Source organism: Vigna angularis, chromosome 9, assembly GCF_016808095.1.
Source record: "Vigna angularis cultivar LongXiaoDou No.4 chromosome 9, ASM1680809v1, whole genome shotgun sequence".
Lineage (NCBI taxonomy): Eukaryota > Viridiplantae > Streptophyta > Magnoliopsida > Fabales > Fabaceae > Vigna > Vigna angularis.
The window spans coordinates 18,108,588-18,118,719 of record NC_068978.1 but is presented as its reverse complement, the minus strand read 5'-3'; the positions used below and the strand labels follow the sequence as shown (position 1 = coordinate 18,118,719).

General features: G+C 40.6%; 1 protein-coding gene across 2 annotated transcripts; it reads left to right on the top strand.

The window, feature by feature from the left end:
* The first annotated feature begins 607 nt into the window (after window positions 1–607).
* On the top strand, window positions 608–7,567 carry LOC128193975 (uncharacterized). 2 transcript variants are annotated; one of them, XM_052868199.1, is made up of 6 exons: window positions 6,000–6,147; window positions 6,234–6,493; window positions 6,576–6,926; window positions 7,028–7,076; window positions 7,157–7,252; window positions 7,341–7,567. In XM_052868199.1, exons 3-6 carry the CDS (start codon window positions 6,838–6,840, stop codon window positions 7,428–7,430), a joined length of 324 nt encoding a protein of 107 aa, XP_052724159.1. In that variant the 5' UTR covers window positions 6,000–6,147; window positions 6,234–6,493; window positions 6,576–6,837; the 3' UTR covers window positions 7,431–7,567. The 2 variants fall into 2 exon arrangements, with proteins under 2 accessions (XP_052724160.1, XP_052724159.1); XM_052868200.1 differs by lacking the exons at window positions 6,000–6,147; window positions 6,234–6,493 and adding an exon at window positions 608–686 and having other exon boundaries at window positions 6,822–6,926.
* Window positions 7,568–10,132: the final 2,565 nt, after the last annotated feature.

Below are 10,132 nucleotides of genomic sequence, written 5' to 3'. Positions count from 1 at the left end.
GGCATAATAGTAAATATGTGGAACTATAGACGTCCGTCCTAGGTTGAGCTGGACGTTTATAACATTATAGACGTCCGTCCCAAGGGGACGGACGTTTTATAGGCTAACGTTGTCAACCTCTGAACGTCCGCGCCCCTCAGAACGGACGTTCAGAGGACTGACATGGGTAGTTGAATCGTTTAGGTTTTCATCAGAATTATAGACGTCCGTCTGGGGACGGACGTTGATAAAATTATAGACGTCCGCGCCATTTGAATGGACGTTTAAAGCCCCGCGAAATTCAATTTTAAATTCATTACAACGTCATATTAGTGGTGGGCCGGACGTCTATAATATTATAGACGTCCGGCCCACGTGGGACGGTCGTCTATGATCATTAAAATGGGAAGCGCGAGCCGAGACCATTCACTGTTCGTCTTCTTCCCCGCGAACGGCGACTCTGCTGCTGCGCCATTGATATTCGAGGTTGGTTTTCTCACTTTTGGACCGTTTAAAATTACATTTAATCCGATTACATTGCTCTGTGATGAAATGTCTTTGATTTGAACCGATTAAAAATTGTTTTGGGTCCGTTTTTTTGCAGACTCTTGCGTGTTCTTGGGCGGCTTCCTTGACTCTTTTTGGACTGCGTGTTAGGCCGTTTACTCCTCCACTTCCCTCCTTCTCATTTGGAATCTACTTTTCAGGTTAGCTTGTTGGTTGAAAATTTTGTGTATGCATGTATGTGGATTTTGTGTATGGACGTTTTTTACTGTAAAATGTGTATTAGTTATGTTATTGTGTTAAACGATTAATGCGAAATGTGTATTAGTGTATGGACGTTTTTGACTGTTAAATTTTGTGTATGCATGTATGTGTTATTGTGTAAAATGTGTATTAGTTATTGCCATACATTGAGTGACACTTAGTTCCCGTTTGAAATTTAAGACAAACGATTAATCTTTTAATCGTTTGTGTTAAATTTTGAATTGTCCGATTGGACAGTTTGAGAAAATTAATTTTCATAATTTGCAATACCATGTCAATTGGAGTTTAAGGATAAGATTGATGAAATTTCGGTTCAGTACTTGTGTTGTTCTCCGGATGCAAATTTGATTGTGGTCATCGTTGACTACTCTCATTTCGTGTATTTTGGAGACCAATGCGAAATGCTGCCGAAATTGTATCAATTTTATGACGTAGACTTCAATGCACGTGGCTGAGCAAATTATGAAAATTAATTTTTTTGAATGGGTAGGGCCTAACCTTGTGAGAGTTAAAACACTTGAACTGATGATTTTACGAACATAGTATGGATCGAAGATGGATGAACGAACGTCGCATGAGTGAAGAATATGACAAGGGTGTTTCGCAGTTCTTGCAATATGTTGAACAAAATGCTAAGTCTGTCAACGGGACATATTTTTGTCCTTGTGTGCATTGTCTTAATCAAATACGCCAAGACTTAGGCAATGTGCGTGACCATCTATTCATGTACGGCATAATGAGGACTTATACCGTTTGGACTTGGCATGGAGAAGTACTTGAGCAGCCTACCACGTCACGAGGAACAAATTATGTGGAAGAATGGATGAGTGACCATTTAGAGGACATGATACGTGATGTCGGTGAAGATAATTTTGGACGGGCTAATTTGTATGATACTCTTATTAATGATTCAGAGCAACCGTTGTTCCCAGGATGCTTAAACTTTACACGCTTGTCTTCAACTTTAAAGTTGTTTAGTTTAAAAGCAAGGAATGGATGGACCGATAAAAGTTTCACCGAGTTGTTGGAGTTGTTGAAGGAGATGCTTCCAGAAAATAATACTCTACCTATTCGTAATTACGAGGCCAAAAAAATTTTATGTCCAATGGGTCTTGAATATCAAAAGATACATGCTTGTCCTAATGATTGTGTTTTGTACACAAAGGAGTTTGCTTCGTTAAACTATTGTCCAACATGTGGTTTATCCCGTTTTAAAAAGAAATCTGACAGAGTCACTGGTAATGAAGGTAATGATGGTGCACCTGCTAAGGTGATGTGGTATTTGCCTATAATACCTAGGTTCAAACGTATGTTCTCTGTTAAAGAAGATGCAAAGAACCTTAAATGGCACTCTGACGAAAGAAAGTGCGATAATCTTCTTCGACACCCTGCTGATTCTCCACAATGGAAAAAGATTGATGACAAATTCCCTAAATTTGGTGCAGATCCAAGAAACTTAAGGCTTGCACTTGCAACTGATGGTATGAATCCTTATGGAAACTTAAGTAGCAAACACAGTTCGTGGCCAGTTATGTTGATGATTTACAATCTTTCTCCTTCGTTGTGCATGAAGAGAAAATATGTGATGTTGACCATGATGATATCGGGTCCTAGACAACCTGGAAATGACATTGATGTTTACTTAGCACCTTTAATTGATGATTTGAAATTGTTGTGGGACGAAGGCATCGACGTGTTTGATTCACATGTTCAGGAACAATTCCGTTTGCGTGCAATGTTGTTTTGCACTATAAATGATTTCCCAGCATATGGAAACTTGAGCGGTTATAGTGTTAAAGGTCATTTTGCATGTCCCATATGTGAACAAAACACTAGTTACCTTCAGTTAAAGCATGGTCAGAAGACAGTATATACAAGACATCGAAAATTTCTTCCTCGTAATCATCCTTATCGTAGATTGAAAAAAGCATTTAATGGAAGTGCTGAGGATGAGGTTGTGTGCAGACCCCGGAATGGTCAAGAGGTGTACAACGAAGTCAAAAACATTGACATTGTGTTTGGAAAACATCATAAAAGTACCTCTGCAAAGAACATTTGGAAGAAACGATCGATATTTTTTAAGCTTCCATACTGGTGTGAACTTGATGTTAGACATTGTATTGATGTGATGCACGTTGAAAAAAATGTTTGTGACAGTGTCATCGGAACTTTATTAAACGTCAAAGGGAAGAGCAAAGACGGAATAAAGGCAAGACAAGATTTGGCTGACATGGGAATCCGATCTGAGTTACATCCACAGATAATAGGAAGACGCACCTATCTGCCCCCAGCCTGTCACACACTTTCCAAAAAAGAAAAACAAAGTTTTTGTAACTGTTTAAGAAGTGTGAAGGTTCCGCAAGGTTATTCTTCAAATATTAGTAACCTTGTGTCTATGCAAGACTTAAAGCTAGTTGGTTTAAAGTCTCACGATTGTCATGTATTGATGCAACAATTGTTACCGGTTCTTATTCGAGGCATATTACCTCCTTCTGTTAGGGGTATTCTGACACGTCTGAGTTTTTTCTTTAATGCCATTTGCAAGAAAGTTGTTGACCCTCGAGGTTTAGATGAATTGGAAAATGAGGGAATAAGACTACTATGTCAATTGGAGATGTATTTTCCACCTTCCTTTTTTGACATCATGGTACATTTGATTGTTCATCTAGTCAGAGAAATTCGAATATGTGGGCCGGTCTTCTTAAGGTGGATGTACCCAGTTGAAAGATACATGAAGATCTTAAAGGGATATGTCAAGAATCAGTATAGACCAGAAGCTTCAATCATAGAGCGATACGTTGCAGAAGAAGCCATTGAATTTTGTTCAAGTTATATGCCATCTTGTGAACCCGTCGGTCTTCCCAAGAGCAAAAACGAAGGAAAATGTGAAGGTAAAGGTGTTCGAGGTGTGACAATTCAAAGTGTTAGTAGAAAACAAATTGACCAAGCTCATTTGTACGTCTTAAACAACACTGTTGATGTGATTCCTTACATTTCTGACCACGTTAATGAAGTAAAGGCAGCAAACCCAAAAATGAGTGAAAAATGGCATCTTAATGAACATGTGAAAACATTCTTGGGATGGTTTAAGAAAAAGGTGTATGCGACTCCACATGTTTCTGAAACTTTATTGAGGTTATCTCGTGGACCGAACACAGAGGTCATTACATATGGTGGGTACTATATAAACAATATTTCTTTTCAGACAAAGGTAGAAGATGACAAAAGCAGAGTTCAAAATAGTGGTGTCACACTACAAGCTGAGTCTGTGCACTTTGCTAGTTCTAAAGACAAAAATCCAATCACAGCATCCATCAGTTATTTTGGAATAATACAAGAAATATGGGAAGTTGATTACGTTACTTTTAGAGTACCAGTTTTCAAGTGTAAATGGGTTGATATAAATTCTGGTGTCATGATGGATGACCTTGGTTTCACATTGGTAGACTTGAACAAGATGAATTACACTGATGAACCATTTATCATGGCTAGTCAAGCAAGACAAATATTCTACGTAAGTGATCCATCGAATAACAAATGGTCAGTGGTTTTAGAAGGTAGAAACATGCATGGACATGATGATGACGATTCTCTTGATATACTTGAGACAACATCTGTTGCATGTAGACCCACTGAAGACCTAGTTGATGACGTTGCTGATGTAATGCAAGCAATTCGTAGTGATCACAACGAAGGCATTTGGGAAAAAACAATTAATTAATAGGTTAATATTTTCACTTTTATTGACTTTATATGTATGTTCATCATAATTGAATTATTTCTAACGTTGTCTAATTTTTCAGGTATGTCGGCCTCAGACTCAGGATCGGGAAAGAGCAGACGTGGACGAGGCGTCACCCGAGTGGCAGATGTGACATCCGGACGCGTGGATGGTCAGAGGAGGCATGTTGACATTGACCCCAGATCAGGTCATCCATCAGGGCCAAATGCTGATAGGTTTAGGAGTTATCTGGGCAAGTTAGCAAAAAGTCATGTCTCTATCCTTCATGCATGTTGGGATGACGTCCCAGAGGTCGACAAGAACCTCTTATGGCAAGATGTTTTGGTATGTTTAGACTTCATGCAATTTGTGATATACTTATCTGTTAACTTTTCTCTTGGTAACAAGTTTTTTCTTTTAAACAGCAACATTTTGATATTCCAAACACATTGCAAATCAGAAAGAAAGTGTTATCGCATATAGCGATAAGATTTAGGGATTTCAAGACAAGGCTGACACGACTATATGTCTTTGGAGATAGACAACATGAAAATCCATCTCATCATTATACCTTCACAGAGGAGGATTGGATGCAGTTTCGTGCATCTAGAGAGTCTGAAGAATGGAAGGTATGTTTCTTAAGATCATCTTTCATTGAGTTTTTATGATTTTAGACTTACTTACATACATGGTTTCACAGGATAAAAGGTTAGCCGCCCAAGAAAGACAAAGGCTAAACGACACACCCCACTTGTTATCACGAGGTGGATATGCAAAACTGGAGAAGAAACTGAGAAAGTCTAGAGCCGATGCCTTGGGACTTGAGTCGCCTGACCTAGCACCTGCACCTGCTAGGTACGAGCTGTGGAAGGCTGCTCGGACTAAATCTGATGGGAACATGACATCTTCCTCAGCTGCCTTGATCTCACAGAGAATTGTAAGTTCAAATTATAAGCAGTTATTTGATTGTGTATCTATCACAGCATGTCTTCTAAGTAACTTGGTTTTTATATGTGCAGGATGAGTTGGTTGAGCAGCAGACTCAGGGGACATTTGCTGGCCAAGGTAGGGACGACATACTGACAACGGCCATTGGAAGGCCCGAGCACCCAGGACGTGTACGTGGAGTTCCAGGGGCGATTGGTCTTCGTGACTATTTTGGCCCTACACAGAAAACCCCCCAATCAATGAGTCAGGAGACACTGAGGCAGATGGATCTTCAGTGGGAGGAAAGACTCAACCAAAGCATGAGATCAATGGAGCAACGATTCATGGAGCAGCTACATGAACAAAAACAAATACAAAGAGCGCTTGAAGAAAAGCTGCATTCCATGACGCAAGGCAACATGGGGGCCGATGAAACTCCTACAGCACCTCGTGTCAGCACTAGAGGATCATGCTCTGCTGTAGAACCCAATGAGTATAGCGGTCAATATGACCTGTTGGTTGATGGGGATCCCCCACGCATTGTGGCTGTCGGACGAGTGCTTGAGGGAGGGGAGACCATTCATGGTGTTTCCATATTACCCCAGCACGTGCGTGTGACCATTGACGAGGTTCGGGATCCCCAGGCTCAGGTGCCTGTACCCACTCCAGAAATTAACTTTGTGGGGGAGGCCATAGGAACATTTATTGCCTGGCCTAGAGCATTGATCATGTCCCACATCGCGACTCCACAGGTATAATGTCTTTTTCCTTAGTATTTCTATGTTAATTGTCTTCATATAATTGTTTATAAAGCTTTGACGTAAATTCTTATCTTCAGTTCACACGTCCTCAGAAGCAGCCAATTCATGATACAGTCATACATGAAGATGATGACATGGCTGAAGCAGAGGATGATCCTATATCAAAGTTAGTGACAAAATTACCCAGATTGAAGAAAGCATCATTAGAACTATACTGGGATTTGAGGGTATTTGGTCTTCCCCCACATGTGCCAGTTTATATCACATTTTCTGATGCATTGGAGGTGATTGAGGGAGACAGGATGTTGAATATTTCCATCATTCAGTTGTGGTGCATGTAAGTTAGTCAATTTGGTCTTTGATATTACTTTTATTTACATTCTTATATAGTTTCTAACGACTTAACTTTGTTGTTTTAGGTACATGGACACAATCGTTGTAGACCAAGGTCGGTCTTCCATGTACGGATTTGTTGAACCTCAGACCATTCAACCGTTTGGTAACACACTTCAAAACAGACAACATTATTTGCAAACATGGATGGATGAGTCCAAAAGAGACATATACCTTGTGCCATACATTGACGGGTACGTGTTTTTATATGTGGTCAGTTTATTATTATAGTTTCCTTAATTAGTTGAATAACTATTTGTCCTTCGTGATAGGTCTCACTGGCAGCTGATGGTTATCATTCCCAAACAATGTAAAATTATATGGTTTTGTTCGTTGCACAGGAAGATGAAAAATGACTTGAGAACCATGCTTCAAGGGTAAGTGTTTCTCCAAAAAATGACTTCAATTTGATGTTAACCTTCAACTTTTATGATAAAATAGTCATATTAATTATACTTTGTGTTTTCAATCTGTACAGAGTTATTGGTAAATCTCGTGGTCAATTGGTTCAAATTTTGTATCCAAAGGTTGTAAGTCATTTATAGTTTCTAATTCATTTATGTTATTGAATGATCTAAATTTTTAACTATTTAGTTTGTTATTTTAGTGTAACCAGCAGGTAGATTCATGGGAATGTGGCTTCTATGTGATGTGTTGGATTAAGACCATCATTCGAGCTGTCATTACAGATGACTGGAATGAGGTAATGATGTATACCTTCAATACATTACAAATCAAAATCATCTTCAACTATATATGAAACAATAATGAATCTTTCTTGAATTTTGCAGCGCTTCAAGACTACATCGCCTATTGCAGAGGACACAATTAACCAGATAAGGCAGGAGTGGACCGCTTATCTTCTACAAAGATGGAGTTAGGAATAGTTATATTTCTTCTTGATTGAACATTGTTTGGTTTTAGTTTTATTTTTATGTTAATAGTTTGGTAGTGGATTGAACATTAAGTAGAATTTTGTTTATATAAAACGCATATTTATGTTATTGGAGAATTGTTCTGGGACATTTTTCTGTTTTTCAGGTGTGGTTCTATTGAGAAAACAAACAAATTTTTTTAAAAAAAACGCCCACTAGACGTCTGTTAGTGTACAGTCGGACGTCTATAGACGTCCGTCTGTGCACATACAGACGTCCCACCCCCAGCCCTACACCAAAAAAACTCAGCGAGAGGATGACGTCCGTCCTCAGACAGCAGCGGACGTTTATATGGACGTCCGTCCTCAGACAGCGGACGTTTATAATAAACGTCCGTGCTCAGGTAACAGACGTTTATATAATAAACGTCCGTCCTCAAGCCACGGACGTTTAGATAAACGTCTGTCCTGATGCAGCGGACGTTTATATAAACGTCCATCCTCAGGCAGAGCGGACGTTCATATAGACGTCCGTCCGCAGGCAGAGCGGACGTTCATATAGACGTCCGTCGTGGCAAGACGGACGTCTCAGGGACGTCTACCGCATAGACGTCCGGCGTACGCCGGACGTCAAAAGGCCAAAATATTGGACGTAAAAAGTCGTTTCTGCACTAGTGTTTGAATTCATATATAAACAGTATAGTATAGGACACCTTATCTAAAGTAGAAAATCTGATTTCAACTCATATAGTGTTCTATTGTCATATTTTCATTTTAATCCCATGTGTAACGCACGTGTTCTTCTTTATTTAGGTATCCAGTAACATCTCAAGACATATGCTTTACAAAATATTTTATGCACGTGATAAACATTGTTTCTCAATATTTTATCAAGAATGATCATTGTTTCGGTTATGGGATTGAGTCACTAAGTACCTTCACAATTTATCTTTCTTTGTCGTCCGATCTTGCTCCCTAAGTCTCTTGTTTGCTTGTCCGGCCGAGGGTGTACCTGTTAAAGATACTTCGATGCCAAAGTCAGTAGTTGAACCGTTCGGTAATCCAATATGACAATGACAGTAATAAATGCACAGTAATTGCCTCTATCTACCTTTTATCTTTGACTTATATTTATAGTTTTTCGGGCATGGGCTTAGGATTAGCGATATTTTAATCTCAGTCCAATCCCGGTCTAATACCCTTAAATGTGATTTACCTTAATCTCCTTAACATTAATCATTTACGCTTATGAGGCCGGTTGTCCCGGCCGGCGCCTTTGTCTGCTTTGTTGGTCGTCCGGTAATATGGAGTTTGTGGACTGTGACGACCGTCCAGTCATATGGTACATTAGGCCCCTCAAGCCCTAGTCAACGGAGGTGACGTTGGGTTTAAATAGTCGTTAACGGTCACTTGGAGGCCAAGCAATCTTATTGATTTTTTGAAAATGGCGTTTGGGCGGGAGAACACGTGTCACAAGCGTATGCGGCCTCCCTCTTAGGTAGTGGGAACGTCACTTGATTGAGGTCGTTGATCGTGGTTGATCTTAATAGCTATGGCGAAGTGACGATTTTCGAAAAATTTTCTATAAATAGGGATGCCATGGACCGTCGTTTTCACTCTTCATTCTTCCTTTCTCCCTAATGTTCGGTGTATTCTTTTTTCAAGGTAACTTAATAATGTCTGCAGTTAGTATTTCTTCGTCTGAGGAGTCGGCGAGCCAGGGTGGCAAGAGTGCGGTAGGTGGCGACGTTCGATCTTCAACCTCGGTATCGTCTTCTTTCCTTGAGAAGTCCGACGAGAGGGAAGTAGATTCAGGACTGGAGTCACCATTCTGTGGGGGAGAGAGGGTCATAAATGGAATGTCCCTCTTTCTGCTGAAGGGTGGCGTTCGTATTGACCGAAAAAATGTTGAGTCGTCCGGTGGTTGGCTGCGCATCAAAGGGTACGATGGCTTCCCATGACGTTGGTACCTTTATATCTGACTACACTACCCGGGAAGAGCTTCAGTGGGGGGCCGGCCGGTCATACATAGTACGTGACATGGAGGACGCTCGCTTAATCCGCCTGGGGTGAGTCATCGGAACGAGCGAGTTTTTCATGGAAAGGGGACCAGCCAAGAAGACTTCGTCTTGTGTACACCTACATGTTTAACCAGTTGTTCCTCTGGGTGTCGTTCACAGCCTTTCAGGCGGCCATCCTTCGGGAGTTAAATTTTGCACCCTCTCAACTTCATCCTAATGGCTGGGCGGCCATTCATGCCTTTGTAACGATCTGTGCCGCTATGGGGATTACTCCTTCCGTGGCGATTTTCCTCCATTATTTCAATGTCCGGCCATTAGCGAGACGAGGATGGGTGTTGCGTTCTACTGTCCATAGTCGTACCCTACTCAAACAGTACAGTGAATCGTTCAAGAACTTCAAGATGCGATATTTTAAAGTAATTATAAGAGACGCTGGTCGGTCTGAATTCCATGATGAAGCGGTTCTCCCTTTGTTCCCTTTTTAATGGACAAGGGACCCTTGGAAAATAAATGCATGGGCAGTCGGTCGCATGACCCCAGAAGAGCTAGAGGCTGTAAGAATCATCAATACCCTACTCCGCCGCCTTAGTGCCCACGACTTTGTTTAGTGACTTGGTCATGAGGATTTTGACTAGGTGGCGTTCGGTATGGTGTTTTCCATGGATTTGCTTATTGTCTTAACTTAGTT

What these genes read in the sequence shown, in the direction of transcription:
- LOC128193975 (XM_052868200.1), top strand. Translation starts at nt 6,838, where the DNA reads ATGGTTATCATTCCCAAACAATGTAAAATTATATGGTTTTGTTCGTTG. An exon ending in TTCAAATTTTGTATCCAAAG is followed by an intron (nt 7,077 to 7,156) that starts GTTGTAAGTCAT and finishes TTGTTATTTTAG; the next exon opens with TGTAACCAGCAGGTAGATTC. An exon ending in TTACAGATGACTGGAATGAG is followed by an intron (nt 7,253 to 7,340) that starts GTAATGATGTAT and finishes TGAATTTTGCAG; the next exon opens with CGCTTCAAGACTACATCGCC.